A 15960-nucleotide genomic window follows, 5' to 3' on the forward strand; every position below is an offset into this window, starting at 1 on the left:
GTGAAAGAAAAAAGTGATGTTTTCCAGCCTTATTTTCTTGATCTGTTTGGTCTTTTTTGCTTTTTGTTGCTGCTTGATGAGGCAGCTGAAGGAACAGAACATCCTTTGACCATTTCATCATAGTATTTGACAGCTTTATCGATGATTTTCTTTTCACTGATACGCAAGGTCATTGCGTAATACTTTCTTGATCCTTCAGGAATCTATGGTTTAAAACAAGATTAGAACAAGTGCAACCAAAGTCGTATCTTTTTACCTCTTTTCGTTCTTCAATATCTTTCTCAACAGACTTCCATTCACCATCATCATCAAAATATTCCATACGTCTAAAGTCTGCCAGTGCATGACATGCCTGATAGACCTTACGCTTCACGTCAAGCAACGATTTCGTTACCTGACCCTGACTATTAGCTAATTCGTCAAAGTATTCCAAAGCATTATCAATATTCTCTGTGAATTTCTTGAGCTTTGCTTCGCTCACAAACATGATGTGGAGCAAGCACATGACTTTGTCTTCAAACAAGCCTTCAGAATTAATGAAATAAGGACGAGATGGGCCCTCCTCTTCTTCGTCTTCTTCTCCACCACAGCAGCCTCCGTCTTCGTCATGGGCATGTTCATGACCTTCTCCTTCATGATCATGGTCATGGTCTCCTCCTCCACAACAGTCCTCTTCACAGCCATCCTCAAAGTCATCCGGTCCTTCCTCTAGATCATCTCCTTGAGTTGGGCACAAGATGTGTTCGTGTCTCAAAAACAATTCCCATCGTGGACGGGTTTCTTCAACAGCCATCATCTCCAATTCTTCTTTGGATGCCTTGGGATGTTTTGCCTTCAGAATCTCGAGGGTGATTGCAAGACAGCAGTCGACAATAGAATTTTCACCGATCGACACATAGTCATTCTTGTTGTTGTCATAGCAAAAGCCATATTTGCTCAATAAGGCAATATTAGGGTGATCTCCATACGTGTTGAAAATCTCTTTACCCTTTTGAACATCTCGGTCAAGCACCATATCACAACAATCCTTCTCTTCATCCTCTTCTTCCTTGTCCCAAAAGTCGACGTTCTTTTGTTCCAATTCTTCCAAATCAGGAAGTTCAGTGTCCGGCTCTTCTTCATCTCCTTCCTCCACGTCTTCCTCATCTTCCCACTCGCCTTCTTCACCTTCTTCCTTTTCATCATCATTCTCTTCAAGATAGTTAAAATATTGGTGTTCACAAAATTCGAGGACGCCACACGCTTCACATACTTGGAATTCAGTTTCAAAATGAACGTGTTCGCCTTGTCCTCGATGGTTGAACAGATCAGCAAATGGAACAAGAGCAGTCTCATGAAAAGCATCCACTTCAAATGCACGAGAAGAGATCAACGTGGATGCCTTCACAAATTTATCAAATGAATATGGATCCTCTTCGTCTTTGCGCTTAAAGATATAAGGATACGCTTCCAATAAGGGTTCAATCAATTCATGATAATCGTCTTCGAGATCATTCTATATCGAACCGTTTAAAAAAAAAAAGGTAGCTCGTCATACCAGACTTACAAAATCGTTATACACCGGAGATTCCATCTCGGTCCCTCTGAACCATTCCTTTTCTTCCTCTTCCCAAAACATAGGAAGGTCTTCACCTTGATCTGGGAGTGCTTGCAGGTATCCGTACCAAGGTGAGTCTTCTTTTTGTGCAATTTCATACAACACAGCTAAAGCAAGAGGACATCCTCCTTCCAAGTTGGCTTCATCTAAAATGTTGGCAATACCACAAGTCTTTGTGGATAAAATAACTTCTTTAGGAATCTTTACGACTAGGTTATTATCATGTAAGAAACGTGAGAACAGGTTCGGGGGGCTTATGCTTACTGGTATCACTTTTCTTCATGTCCTTCAATGCAAAGATACCAAATGAACCATCCTGTTCTTTGATAGACAATGCATCCTTGTCCCATTTGATGTTGTTATCATCAAGCCACTTTGTTAAACGATCCAATTTTTGTTGTGCAGACATTGGGAAAAGAAAAGAAAACAGTTGTCAAAAATATTTTTTTTTGGTCTGAAAAAGACCCTGAAATGTGACAGTCCCGGTAGGACAAAGGTTCTGTGAAAGAGTGACACAGAGACATGAATTAAGCAAGCGATTATTTTATAGAATATAAATTACAAAATAAATTAGTTTTCATTAAGGCAAGGTTGTATTTTGAAGTGTAGGTGTCTGATAACCATAAGGAGCAGCAGCTGGATCGTTATGGGTTTGATGAACTTTGGCACCGTCGGAGTGCGTTGAAGTCATGCCATGTTGACCCATGTCGGTGGATAAACCTTGCTGTCCTGCAGATGGTTCTGCTGCTGTTGTTTGATAGTACTGCTGAGACACGGGATCGGGTTGGGCTGATTGACTGGTTGTGTATCCTTGATCGGCTGTGTATCCTTGATCGGTTGCATAAAGAGGTTGGTTCGGATTATGAGGAAGGTAACCGCCATAATACTGGCTATAATCGCCCTTGTCTTCGTTATCCGGATTCACTCTTCTTCTCTTGCCGCGACCGCCCGCGAGGGCACAAGAATAGAAAATGGAAGAGAGCAAGAGCGAGATGACAGCCCCGATCGTGATCCAGAGCAGATGACCCGCATGAGCACCCCACCCTGCATTCGCCGCCACACGCTTGACACCCGACAGGACCAAGACAAGGGCCAAGATCAAGGCGACCAGGAGCACAAAGAAATTGATGAGCACCAGGATGGCCATGGAGAGGCCAAAAACACGGCGTTTGAAACAGCAGATGGGAATGCTGGCCAGCCAGATCAAAAAGCTCCAACAACAGGCAATGAAGAATAAAACAAACATGGCCATAAACAGGTTATTCACCATGCCGCTGCTGGCTTGAGCCTGGAGCATGTTCGAAAGGTCTGGCGTGGTTGCCCAGTTGAAGGCAGGTGTTGGATGAGCACAGCTGTTGATGTTGCCACTTAAATCACCTGAACAGTAATTCCTATTTGTATTCAAGAAAAACAAACGTTATTCAATCCTCCTCTTCCTTCTTTTTCTCTTACCATAAAGCAAAGTTATACCGTGTGCTCTGTCCAGTATTCCATGCGGATCCAAAAAAGAGATCAGTCAAGAACACCCTATTGGATAGCTGACCGATCATGATAAACAACTCAAGGATGAAGCCAAAAAGCAAAAACAACGAACCTAAAGTTGTGAATGTAGGAAAGCACATTTTATAGAAATTAAAAGCAAAGAAAAAAGAACGGGTTTTGATGTTTGCATTTTTTGTCTCTCTTTTTTTTTTCTCTCTCCTATGTGAAAGGTAGAACCTATGCAATCATTCTTGGTAGAAGGGAAATCTTTGATAGAAAACCCATGCTACTTTTCATGATGTAACAGCTTTCATCAATCTTTTGTTGGAACCTCAATCGATCAAACTTTTTTTCTTTCCTGTGCGAATACATCATTTGCTTCACATGGGAGAGAGGACCGTTCATGTATCTTTTTGTAAAGAGACAGAGGCCACAACGATCGAATTCAGCCAAATGAGGGGCATTCTTATAAAGTCTATTCTTTTTAGAGCCCAAGTAAATAGATCCGAGACCTCTTGCTGATTATGATTTGTTTGATATAATTTAATTGTGTGTATTAGAAACAGTCGTTGTTACTTTAATCGTTTGAGTGTCCTAATACAATGGTAACCACTGATTATTGCCATGAATGATTTGTCTTTAATAATCTGTGGCTTGCCAATCTAGTGTAGCTTTAGCAAAAAGAGCTTACAGCTTTTACCCTTGTCTATTGTACATTTACAACAGACAATGAAGATTGACACAGCAGTAATGCTTACTCAATTGAGTCTCCGCTTAGCGGAGAATACATTCGCGTCGCCTTCCCCTTTAAAAAAACTACAAAACGCGAACAGCATTTCATGTTTTATTTAAACCATCTTTTCCTTTTTAAGCATGTATGTCATAAATAGAGGTATATTCAACTTTTAATTTTATATGTACTTCTTAAACTCACTTGAACTTTATATGCAGACGGAACCCAAGAAAAAGTTCTTTTTGACAAAGATTAGCTCACGTATTAGCGTCTTGTGTGAAGGACTGGACGAAAACTTTGTTGATCCCGCACAGATAGTTCAAAGAGTAACTGAAAGGAACAATGAAAACAAAAGAGTTCTAATGAACAATAACTTTAGGTTGTCACTGACATGTATCCTGGAATTACAACTGTTCAACTTGATGAATTAGCTGCGGAAATTGCAGTCGATGCAGCTGTTGTTCATCCTGACTTTGTCATTTTAGCTGCCCGTCTTTCCATTTCCAATTTACAAAAAGAAACTCACGAAAATTTTTCCAATGTCGTGAAGGCCTTGTACAATGATAACACTCATCCAAAGACGGGAGCTGCCAACCCTATCGTTACCAAGGAATTCGTCAAACTTGTGGATGAGCATGCCGAGAAAATCAACAGTGTCATTGATTACAAACGCGATTTCTATTTCGACTATTTTGGATTCAAAAATCTAGAAAAGAACCTTTTGCTAAAGATTGGAAACAAGACAGTCGAACGACCACAGCACATGTTTATGCGTGTTGCTTTGACTATCCATGGCCAAGATTTGGAATCTGCTTTCAAGACATATGATTACCTCTCTCGTCACCTTTATACTCACGCCACAACAACTCTTATTAATGCCGGAACAGTCTGTGGTCAACTCTCAAGTTTCTTTGAAGTACAAATGAAAGATGACAGGTAAAGAAAAAAAAAATCCATGAATGAAAAGGAGAAATTAAAAACATGTTAGCATTGAGGGCATCTATGATACTGTTACAAACTGTGCTCGTATTGCTAAGGTATTTGGCTCGGTCGGCATGAGCTTCCAAAAGATCCGTGCTTCCGGTTCCTACATTGCGGGCACCAACGGAACTTCCAATGGAATTATTCCTATGCTTCGTGTGTTTAATGATGCTGCCCGTTTCATTACACCAGGCTCTAGGAAAGTGAAGGGTACTTTTGCAGTTTATGTCGAACCTTGGCACGCCGATATCTTTGAGTTCATTGAACTTTCAAGACAGAATGGTGAAGAAAATCTTCGTGCCCGCCACCTTCTTCTTGGTCTTTGGATCCCGGATCTCTTTATGAAGCGTACGTTTCGATTTTAAACTTATGTGATCTTTATATACTCATGTCTTTTATAGGTGTTGAGGAAAATGGGGATTGGTCTTTGATGTGTCCTAATGAATGTCCTGGGCTGGATGTTTCTTATGGTGAAGCATTTGAAGAATTGTATATACGTTATGAAAAGGCTGGCAAGGCAAGAAAGACAGTCTCTGCTCAAAAGCTTTGGTTCTCCATTCTTGATACTCAAATTGAAAGTGGTATGCCTTTCATGTGTTACAAAGGTAGGCCTTGCATAAAAATTTTAATAGCATCCTTTGCTCATCCATTTGATAGACGCAGCCAATAGAAAGAGCAACCAAAAGAATCTGGGTGTCATCACTGGTTCTACGTTTTATGCCAATACAATGCAATATGCCGATGCAGAAGAAATTGGGTCATGTAATGTAGCTTCGATTGCTTTATCAAAATGCGTGGATACAAATACCCGCAGCTTCAATTTTGAAGTGCTTGCAGATATTGTAAAGATCGTCGTCAAGAACTTGGACAAGATGATTGATGTGAACAATTACGTGTCAGAGGAAACAAAGAATAGTGCTTTGAAGCATCGTGGGCTCAGTTTGGGTGTTCAAGGATTAGCCGATGTCTTCTTGATGATGCGCTATCCATTTGATTCTGATGAAGCTCGTCAATTGAACAAAGATATATTTGAGCACATTTATTTTGCAGCTCTTGAAGCATCTAATGAGTTGGCCCAAGCTTCTGGACCTTATCCATCTTATGAAGGATCACCCATCAGCCAAGGTATCTTACAACATGACCTGTGGAATGTCAAAGGCTCTGACTGTTTGAAATGGGATGACCTTCGTGCAAAGATCAAGGCACATGGCGTTCGCAATTCTTTGTTGGTTGCACCCATGCCTACTACCGCAACAAGTGTATGTTTGGGTAACAGTGACGGAATTGAGCCTTATAAAAGCATGCTGTACACTCGCCCTGCCCATTCTCGTGATAGACATGTTATCAATCCCCATTTAGTTGGGGATTTGATTGAACGTGGTATCTGGAGCCCAAAGATAAAGGACATGCTATTGAAAGACAATGGTAGCATTCAAAATATTGCCATCATTCCTGACGATCTCAAGAAATTGTACAAGACCGCATGGGAAATCCCTCAGCGTGTCATTATTGATCTGGCTGCAGACCGTGCTCCTTTCATAGACCAATCTCAATCTCTTAATCTGTTTTCTGCTGAACCTAATTACGGTCGTCTTTCTTCTATGCATTTTTATGCTTGGAAGAAGGGTTTGAAAACAGGCATGCAATATTTGAGAACAAACCCCCATGAATTGGTAGTTATTAATGAAAATGAAAAAGAAACCGCTGAAAATGTGGATCAAGAGGTAGAGAAAACTGCCAATAACTTGGCTGCTATGTCTTGCTCTTTGGATAACCCTGAAAGCTGCGTCAGTTGCAGCGGTTAATAAACATGACCTCATGTGCATCTTAAGTCTTTATTACATTCTACATTAAAAAAAAATTCACTTTACAATGCTTAAAATATACACGTTTTATTTGTGAAGCACTGGACATTTTTTAGCTTCTGCAGCATCTAATTCAATATTTCCATGCTCATCGTATTCCATAGGAATACCAGTTTTCTTTTGATGAATTTCACTTGCTTTTTTTACTAAATTGATGCGTTCTTTATCAGAGTCTGTCTATTTTTTTTTTTTTTCAAATCAGCGCAACTTTTCATATAAAAAAATAAAATTATATACATACATGCATACACTCTTCCAAAATGTCAACCATTTTTTCAGTATTTGAATCCATCATTGAGTCATCTATGCTAATATAACGTCCACCTTGTTCCATTTTGTTAGGTTTTAATAGGGTAAAGAAAAAGGAAAACAAAAGTGTAAAAAGCAGTGAGATCTATTTATACCCATCTTCAAATCTCGATCGTAAACAAAGGCTAGCATAAGATAAAGTGCATAAATCAACCAAACATGGATAATGAAACACTACGCATTGATTTACAATTCATGACGTTTATGAACCTGTTGCATGAATTAAAAGTCTATTGGTTCACAAAAGATTGGGAAACATTAGATCAATAATACTAAAAGTATGTATTCTCTGAAACTTTTTTGAAATATCAGATTTACCCTTTCTAATGAAATGAACAAGACTGTTTTTATGGGTTTGAAAATAGGTAAAGAATTGAAACAGAAAAGAAAAGCAGAGACCATGGCTATGATTATATCAAAGGCTATCTTTTCATCCCTCAAGTTTGATTTGCAACCATGGGTACACAATTAAAAGCCAAGTTGACCAAATGAAGTCAAGGAGTGCTTTAGTTGGGCATTATTCAATACGTTGTTCTATTTTGGGCTGATATTGGCTGATGTTTATGAAGTTATTCTTTGTACATGTATTGATAGACTAATCCAGTCACTGATAAGATCTGGATTAAAAAAAACCTTTTTTAGTTTCTCACTAAAAAGTGATTATAGTCAACGCATTTCTGTAGAAAGACGTTATCTTCACTGCTAAATGTGCTTTATGTTCCATGCTATGAATCCATTCAATTTTGGGATGCTTCAAAAAGAAAACACCTACATGCAATTCAATTAAATAAGAATGGGTTAATAAAGGGACCTTTTTACTAATTTAGCCCGGCATGCTACATAAATGATGAATAATAAAAGACAAGTCAATCAGTAAAATGTGTATCAAATTGTTTTTTTAGGTGTTGCTGTTTCTTGAGATGGCCATAGGGTTACTTGTGTCTATATCACGCATATGCGATAGCTTGTCATCCATCTTTAAGAACACCTCACTACCACTCTTTACTATAACAGGTGGCTTGAGGTATTTCTTTCGGTATTCATCTAATTGATTTAGTGTGATATCAGAACCACCTGTAACCAGCACAATCACATCACTTCCTGATTCTAGTGATGGTAAAATATCTCGAATGATTTGTGTATAACACAGAGACAGTGCAGCTCCACAAGCAGGCTCTACTAAGGTTTTGGCATCCTCTAAGAAAAAAAATAGTAAATACGCTTTCAAGCCTTTATAAAATCCATCCAAGGCTTTCTTTACCCGCAAATTGACGAACGGAATCTGCTGCCATTGCATCGCTTACAGCAAAAGGAACGACGGGGTGCACCAAACTCAACTCAAGCGACTTTGTAGAGATAGTGTCTGAAGCAAGACCAGAAGCGATTGTTGTTATTTTTTGTAAACTAACCAGTTTTCCAGCTACAACAGAGGCCTGAAAAGCATTACTGCCGTGTGTCTCTACCGCGATCACCGGAACCTCTTTCCAACCCATCTCTTGTAGCCCCATAATCACTCCATTCAGTAATCCGCCGCCACCTACTGGACAAAGGATGGCAGCGGGTGGGTTATCCTGAAGCTGAGTTTTTATTTCATAAATGATACTTGAATGGCCCTGCCAGATATCATGATGATCAGAAGAAGGTACGTAGACACTATAAATATCTGCACATCAATCACAACCAATCCCATCAATGCATCTTTTTATACCAATTCATTTTCACCAATTTCTTTGCGTGAAAGTCGGCCACAGTCCAATTCTCTCCAAACACGATAAGCTGAGCTCCCTCCAGTTTTACTATTTCACATAGCGAAGGGTGGATTCCCTTTGGTACGACAACAGTTGCCTTGACCTTCAACTGTCTAGCACAATAAGCCACTGCTAAAACCGTGTTCAATCCAGATCCACATATCAATTGTATATCTGTTCCTTTGGTCTCTACTGCCTTATGACAAAAGTTTCCAATCCCTCTAATATCCATTTTCTTTTGTTAGCCAGGTATTTTTCTATGAATAACAAAAAAGAATAAAATTCATGCCTCATTTTGACTGAACCTGAAGGTTGAAGGTTTTCCATTTTGAAATAAATATTGCTTTTTGATTCAATTAACTTGAAAGTTCCTTTCCATGAGAAAAAAAAAAAAAGTAAAAGTGTTTACCAGTCTAGTTTAGCACTGAGTTTTGTAGAATGCATTAGTGGTGTTGGTACGTGTAAGGTCTGAAGATCCATAAACATGGGCTCATCGTCAGAGAATTCGTCCATTAAGTATTACCGCGTTAAAAGAAGAAAAATAAACCAAAAATAAAAAGTGTGAATAGAAAGGGAAATTCATGCCTAAAAGGGACATATTGTTCAACTCATAACTTTATGACACAGACGCAATCAATAGTGCGGATTACTCTATGTGCTCATGAATTCAAGGTGATTATTCATGTAATCAAATAGGTTTTGTTAGAATTATTGATAAACAAATAAGAATAAAATAAAGGTGTTCTATCAAAATAAGAAGCTAGGCTTTGCTATTCTGGTTCATTTAAATAAAACAATGTCACTAGTAAATTAATAAAGGATGAGCCAATTGTGCCTGATAAACAGGAACCTTTCTTCTTTTGGCTTTCATAATCGGCATGCTATGATTGACAACAATACGCTCTTCATCTTTGACTTCCTCTGTTATTGCGGTTTCACAAGTGACAAACGTTTGCCATGAGTCTCTTTGTAAACGATTGTGGTCCATATACTCTCTTTTGAATGAGCTTTGACCCGAAATCCTATCATCTACTAAAGTACCTGATGTACTTGATAAATCATTTACCAACCTATTCTTGTCATCTTCCTCCTTCAATTCACGCTGGACATCTGCCGCCTTTTTGCTGGGAGCAATAACCAACTCAGGGATAAAATCTGATCCGTTCTCTTGATCATGTTTACTTTTATCATGGCTGCCATCTTTAGATCCTCTGTTGCTCTTTGTCTTTTTATTGTTTTTACGATATATCAGAAACATGGCAGTAATGATAAATGCAATTCCGGCAAACAGACCAATGACTAAGATGATGATCTGTGCTGGTCGAATAGGTAGGTTATCATTCGTACTAATGCTGTTTTGATCTAGAATAGGATTGGTTATGATTCGATCCTCCGTGCCTACAGCAGGACAAGTGACAGAGCCAGTGTTTACAGATGCATCTTGCTTTTTACTATCATCATTGCTGTCATTGCTAACTGCATAAGTTGGGTCAATGTGCGTTGAGGAAGACGAGAGGGTGGATGATGACACTGTAAAGGGGATAGTAGTCGATGACAAGTGTAAAGAGGAAATGGTGTATGTTGCCGATTTTGAGAGTGAATGAGATGAATAGAGATGGTTTTTATAAGAGACGTGCATTTTTGTTTGTTTGGTCATTTTATGAATAGAAAATGAGTGAAGATTGAGAGAAAGTGTCCTTAAACTCTTTTTGTGTCTTGAGTTTTGATGGATAGATCTTTTTTTATAGACCTTTGTTCCAAATGAACGAATCATTGTCTGGAAAGAAGAAGAAAAGAACATGAAATCGATGACAACCTGGTGAAATAGATGCAAGTGAGTTTAATTGGATGATAATTTTAGTAAGCTCGCTGGTCCTCATATCACATAAATGTTGTCCTTCAATCATTTTTTGTAAAGCTACGCGCAGTGTAATAATATCATCTTTACCAAGTACATTGAAGAGTATTTCATTTGACAAAAAAAAAAGTAGTAAAGCGAAACTTGCAAGTCATTTATTATTTTTATGACCACACTAATAATACCTGTTGATATTTGCGTGTGTATTCCATCTTTTGAAGGCCAGTTATAAAGAGTGTAATAGTGGATATAAAGAAAAATTAAAGGTTGAACAGACTCCACCTTTTTTCTGTTTCATGTAAATGATCAGTTGTCAAAAGAGAGTCTTAAATATGAGATTAGTTTACGCCCAGGATCTTTTTCTTGCTTAAATACATATTTGACTTTATAAGACAACGAAACTCCATGAAAGATCAATTAGAAAAGTAAAAAGGGGAGGGGCATCGATTTCTAGAGTTTATTGCATTCCCTCTACCCAATAATAACCAAGAGACTTCTTATGAGAGAAACAAGAAGGAATCAATAGTTGGTATTATTGAATTAAAAAAGAACCCAATTGATATCTTACCAGAGGCTTTAAATGACTTCATTTGTTTGTAAGTCTTTTTTTCTATTTGTTAAAAAACAAAGAACTTTAATTGGTCAGTTTAACCTTTTTTCTTTCTTTATAAAGCAACTTGCCTTTTTTTTCTCTCTCTCTCTTCCTTTTTGCTGCATTTCATTCTATAAAAGTTTCCATGAAAACCAAAACGTGGGCTTTACTTGCTTCAACTTTAAGACATGAATGGAGATATACAAGTACACCGGTTGCCTTTCAACCGAGGTACCACATTAAGCCAAATATTGATCATTATTACTATTCTTCTCTCGCCACACATATACCATCACAGCAACTACCTGTAGTTGATTATTTCTCTCGTCCATCATCAACGCCTTCCTATACCTTGTCTCACGGTGCTTCAGGGTTTGCTAAAAACCGACGTTACACAACCCCCGATGTCAAAAGAAAAAGGAATCACTACTGCAGTGTTCAGATCGGCGAAGATGCTTATTTTAGACGATCGGATGCATTAGGCGTAGCAGATGGTGTGGGTGGATGGTCTGATAGAAAGAGTAAGTGGGTTAAAGTGGACGACAGAAAGAAACTGAGTGCAATTTAAAATAGGCGCTGATGCTGCACTGTATTCAAGAAAATTAATGCACCATGCTTATTTGGAGTTGGAAAGATTTGAAAATGTGGAAGACCCTTATTTTTATAAATACGATCAAGTCGATCCTGTACACATCCTACAGAACAGTTATGAAAAAAGCATGTCAGAAATGAAGAAAGATGTAACTATTGATTATTTCTATTTCTTTCATCTAATTTTAATTAGGGTATTCTTGGTTCATCTACCGCTTGTCTTGCTATTTTGCGTCACTCGGAGCTAAGGATAGCTAATCTTGGTGATTGTGGTGTGTCTGTGATTCGACATCATAACTATATCTTTCAGAGTGAAGAACAGCAACATTCTTTTAATTTTCCCTTTCAGTTGGGTCCCAATTCCCCCGATAAACCAAATGATGCTCAGGCAAGTCATTCAAAAATAACAAAAAAAAAAAATGAAGCTCACATCGTTCCTTAGTCTTTTACTGTGCGGGTAGAGAAGGGTGATATCATCATTATGGGCTCAGATGGTCTTTTTGATAACTTGTTCGATAAAGACATCTTGTCTATTGTTCAATCTCACGTAGCTTCACGTAGAGGACAATTGCTATCCCTTGAACCTCAAAAGATATCAGATGAATTGGCTGAAAGGGCCAAGGTAGTCAGTCGAACCAAACTAGATGTAGAAAGCCCCTTTCAAGAAAAAGCAGTCAATGAAGGAATTTATTATCAAGTAAGTCAACACAATCCCCCCTACCCTTGCTTTCTTTACTTATTTATTTATAGGGTGGAAAGGCAGATGATATCAGTGTGTTGGTTGCTATCGTAAAGGATGCTGAAAGTGCACCTGACAGAAGATTGTAAATAAAAAAAAAAAGTTTTAATTCCTCTATTATTGTCTGACTTTTAATTGTCCGGGATTCGGAATGGCCTAAAGGCTGTAAATGCGTGTGAGAGGGAAAATGAATGGGACAGAGAGAAAAGGAAGCAGTAAATGGGAAATGCTTCATTTTCCTCCTTTTTAATTGATTATATAATATGGCCGCTGTTGCAGCTCAAATCTCCAAGAAGAGAAAGGTAAAAAAAAAGATAAAGATGGATGGATGGATGAATATGTATACTGATGTACTTTACATAGTTTGTAAGTTTTTTTTATAGAGAAAAAAAAAATCAACCTCATTTCAACTCACTAATTAAACATCATTCAGGTCGCCGATGGTGTCTTTTACGCCGAATTGAACGAGTTCTTGACTCGTGAACTTGCTGAAGCTGGTTACGCTGGTGTTGAAGTCCGTGTCACCCCTGCCCGTACTGAGTATGTATATCTACTGTTCAAACATCAGAAGAGAGAGAGGGGGGAGACTAGTGTGCGGAAAGAGAGAGGAGAATAGAAAGTGTGCAGTGTAGAGGATTAGAAACTAATAGACTGTCAATAGAATCATCATCCGTGCTACTCACACTCAAAACGTTCTTGGTGAAAAGGGTCGTCGTATCCGTGAATTGACCACCCTTGTTCAAAAGCGTTTCAAGTTCCCCGAAAACGCTGTTGAGCTCTATGCTGAACGTGTTCAAAACCGTGGTCTCTGTGCCATTGCTCAATGTGAATCTGTCAAGTTCAAGCTTCTCAACGGTTTGGCTGTCCGTCGGTAGGTTGCAAGAGAAAATGGAAAACATCTGTACTCACTTTACTCTAGTGCCTGTTATGGTGTCATCCGTTTCGTTATGGAATCTGGTGCCAAGGGTTGTGAAGTCGTTGTCTCTGGTAAGGTTCGTGCTGCCCGTGCCAAGGCCATGAAGTTTGCTGACGGTTTCATGATTCACTCTGGTAACCCTGCCCGTGAATTCATCACCACCGCTGTCCGTCACGTTGACTTGCGTCAAGGTGTCTTGGGTATCAAGGTCAAGATCATGTTGGACAACGACCCCACTGGTCGCAACGGTCCCAAGCAAACTCTTCCTGATATCGTCACCATCCTCGAACCCAAGGATGAAGCTCCTATCACTGAACCTTCTGCTCAAGACTTCAGACCTGCCGCTGTTGAACCTGTTGAAGCTCATTAAAAAGTTTTTGAATAAACTTTTTTAAATTATAAACCATTCTTTTATGTGTATGAATGTGTGTATAAATATATTTATTATATATTGTGTAAATGTATACAGTTGTAGGATTATCTTGATCTTTGGAATACAGTAGTCACAGAGGACCACCAAGACTTTCTATGTTGTGAAGTATAAAAATCATGCTCATCATCCAGACTCGTCCTTCCTTCGCCCGTTCCTGTAAACCTTCCTCCGGTCATCCATTCATTGTTATGTTGATATGGATCGCCATAGAATTCATTGTCATACATCTCGCTCGATTTGGCCATCATCTGACGTTTTTGGCGTCGTTTGTAGAGTATCAGACCAGCTGCAATCAAAGCCACGCCGGCTGCCCCTCCTATCGTCCCCCCTACGATAGCACTTGTTGAGCTTGTTAAACCTGAACCTCCCTCGCTATTTGTTGTATCCAATGCAAGCGTAGGTATCACAGTTCTGCAAGAAAATTTAGTTATTTTTATTGACTCAGCCCACTTGTTTAAAAAAAAAACTTACGTGGTAGGAATGACAGTTGTGATGGTTGTAGTGATACCATTGATGACAACTGCAGTTTCTGTAGTGATATCAGTTGATATGGTAACACTGGTTGTATGATATCTAGATGAAGCACCCATTGATGTCGTAGTGGTGGGTTGGTTACTAGTTGTGGTTGGTGCCTGAGTAGTAGTTGTGTTTTCTTGTGTGGTGGTCGTAGTAGGAATAGGAGTGTTGGTGGTGGTAGAAGAAGGAGGTATTGTGGTGGTTGTGGGATTCGGTGTCGTGGTTGGAGGGACCACAGTAGTGGTAGTAGAAATAGGTGGATCTGTGGTGGTCGAAGGAGCGACGGTAGTAGTAGGAGGAACTGTTGGTTCACTGCTACTATTAGTTGTATTTGTTGTTGAAGAAGCTGGAACAGCTGTTGATGACGGGTCATTTGTACTACTAGGGAGGTGAGATGTTGTAGTGGGCCCAGCTGTACTTTGGCTATTAGAAGTAGTAATAGGATCAACAGTGCTTGTACTTATTTCTGCAGAAGACTGTGTCGATGTTGGTGGAATTTCTGAAGAAGAGCCTGCTGTTGTTGTAGGCACAGCTTCAGAAGTTGTAGCAGTGATAGCACTCGAGCTTGTTGTCGTAGCAGCAGCCTCTGTGGTCGTGCTTTGTGCGGAGGTTGTATCCGCCGTTGCAGGCGCTGGTGTGGTCGTTCTTTCTTCAGTGGTTGTTATGGCAGTTTCTCGAGAAGACATTGTAGAAGAAGAAGAAGAAACAATAGTTTGTCTGTGTTCAGCAAATTATCGCCAAAGAAAGAAAAATTGGTAAAAAAAGAATTTTTTTGTTTTTGTTTAAAAATAGATTTATATGGGAGGGGAAAATGTTAATCTCATTTAAAAAGTGCATATTTTTTTTTTTTTACTTACGTAGTGGATGCTTCTGCTGTTGTAGTTTGCTCTACACTTGTCGTGCTCACACTTTCTTCAGCAGTTGACGTCTGCCCCGTTGTTGGTTCGGCAGTAGCTGTGGTTGATGTATCCAAAGCAGAAACTGTATCCAAAGCAGTTGTCGAGTCGGACCTTGTTGTGGGACTTTCGGATGTAGGGCTTGGTGTATTACGGCTAGAAGTTGTACGACTTTCTGTGTCCGCTGTGGCTCGGTCAGTAGATGAAGGACTGTCAATTGTTGTAGAATCGGCTGAGGCTCTTTCTGTTGATGTACTTGGGCTTTCCTCAGTTGTCGTTGGCCGCTCTGTTGTTGCTGCTTCCGTTGTTGTTGCTGCTTCCGTTGTTGTTGCTGCTTCCGTTGTTGTTGCTGCTTCCGTTGTTGTAGGCCGTTCTGTTGTTGCTGCCTCTGTTGTTGCTGCCTCTGTTGTTGTAGGCCTTTCTGCAGTAGTACGAGTAGCTCTAGACTCATCACTTGCAGTAGTGATGATTCTTTCAGTCTCTGTTATTCTCTCTGTCGTCTGTCGTTCGGCGGATTCAGACATGTTTAAAAAAGAAAGAAGAAAGAAGAAAAAGAAAAGATATCACAAAAGAAAGAACATTTCTATTTCTGACTTTTTTTGTTGGGCAAATTTATTTATACACTCATATACATTTTAATTACTTTATTTTCTATACCAAATTTGAATGATCTTTGTCTAATAAAAGAGTTGTTAATCGATATA

General features: G+C 39.2%; 8 protein-coding genes across 8 annotated transcripts; 3 read left to right on the forward strand and 5 right to left on the reverse strand.

The window, feature by feature from the left end:
* Positions 1 to 29: 29 nt before the first annotated feature.
* On the reverse strand, positions 30 to 1573 carry RO3G_14032 (uncharacterized protein; the record flags this gene model as incomplete). Its single annotated transcript, XM_067668616.1, has 3 exons — positions 30 to 203; positions 257 to 1495; positions 1547 to 1573. The coding sequence occupies 3 exons, from the start codon at positions 1571 to 1573 to the stop codon at positions 30 to 32; spliced, it is 1440 nt and encodes a 479-aa protein (XP_067524717.1).
* Positions 1574 to 2177: 604 nt separating this feature from the next.
* Positions 2178 to 3147, reverse strand: RO3G_14033 (uncharacterized protein; the record flags this gene model as incomplete). The annotated part of the gene is made up of 2 exons (XM_067668617.1): positions 2178 to 2988; positions 3050 to 3147. 2 exons carry the CDS (start codon positions 3145 to 3147, stop codon positions 2178 to 2180), a joined length of 909 nt encoding a protein of 302 aa, XP_067524718.1.
* Positions 3148 to 4203: 1056 nt separating this feature from the next.
* RO3G_14034 (ribonucleoside-diphosphate reductase, alpha subunit) lies at positions 4204 to 6598 on the forward strand (the record flags this gene model as incomplete). Its single annotated transcript, XM_067668618.1, has 4 exons — positions 4204 to 4748; positions 4801 to 5141; positions 5195 to 5398; positions 5451 to 6598. The coding sequence occupies 4 exons, from the start codon at positions 4204 to 4206 to the stop codon at positions 6596 to 6598; spliced, it is 2238 nt and encodes a 745-aa protein (XP_067524719.1).
* Positions 6599 to 7865: 1267 nt separating this feature from the next.
* On the reverse strand, positions 7866 to 8460 carry RO3G_14035 (uncharacterized protein; the record flags this gene model as incomplete). Its single annotated transcript, XM_067668619.1, has 2 exons — positions 7866 to 8164; positions 8229 to 8460. 2 exons carry the CDS (start codon positions 8458 to 8460, stop codon positions 7866 to 7868), a joined length of 531 nt encoding a protein of 176 aa, XP_067524720.1.
* A 1057-nt stretch (positions 8461 to 9517) lies between these two features.
* On the reverse strand, positions 9518 to 10372 carry RO3G_14036 (uncharacterized protein; the record flags this gene model as incomplete). The annotated part of the gene is made up of 1 exon (XM_067668620.1): positions 9518 to 10372. The coding sequence occupies one exon, from the start codon at positions 10370 to 10372 to the stop codon at positions 9518 to 9520; it is 855 nt and encodes a 284-aa protein (XP_067524721.1).
* Positions 10373 to 11153: 781 nt separating this feature from the next.
* RO3G_14037 (uncharacterized protein) lies at positions 11154 to 12584 on the forward strand (the record flags this gene model as incomplete). The annotated part of the gene is made up of 6 exons (XM_067668621.1): positions 11154 to 11169; positions 11306 to 11686; positions 11739 to 11905; positions 11950 to 12036; positions 12199 to 12453; positions 12507 to 12584. 6 exons carry the CDS (start codon positions 11154 to 11156, stop codon positions 12582 to 12584), a joined length of 984 nt encoding a protein of 327 aa, XP_067524722.1.
* A 691-nt stretch (positions 12585 to 13275) lies between these two features.
* On the forward strand, positions 13276 to 13515 carry RO3G_14038 (uncharacterized protein; the record flags this gene model as incomplete). The annotated part of the gene is made up of 2 exons (XM_067668622.1): positions 13276 to 13366; positions 13415 to 13515. 2 exons carry the CDS (start codon positions 13276 to 13278, stop codon positions 13513 to 13515), a joined length of 192 nt encoding a protein of 63 aa, XP_067524723.1.
* Positions 13516 to 14311: 796 nt separating this feature from the next.
* Positions 14312 to 15780, reverse strand: RO3G_14039 (uncharacterized protein; the record flags this gene model as incomplete). The annotated part of the gene is made up of 2 exons (XM_067668623.1): positions 14312 to 15077; positions 15218 to 15780. The coding sequence occupies 2 exons, from the start codon at positions 15778 to 15780 to the stop codon at positions 14312 to 14314; spliced, it is 1329 nt and encodes a 442-aa protein (XP_067524724.1).
* Between the last annotated feature and the right edge of the window lie 180 nt (positions 15781 to 15960).

This window comes from Rhizopus delemar, genomic scaffold (assembly GCF_000149305.1).
Source record: "Rhizopus delemar RA 99-880 supercont3.13 genomic scaffold, whole genome shotgun sequence".
In the NCBI taxonomy this organism is placed as follows: Eukaryota; Fungi; Mucoromycota; class Mucoromycetes; order Mucorales; family Rhizopodaceae; genus Rhizopus; species Rhizopus delemar.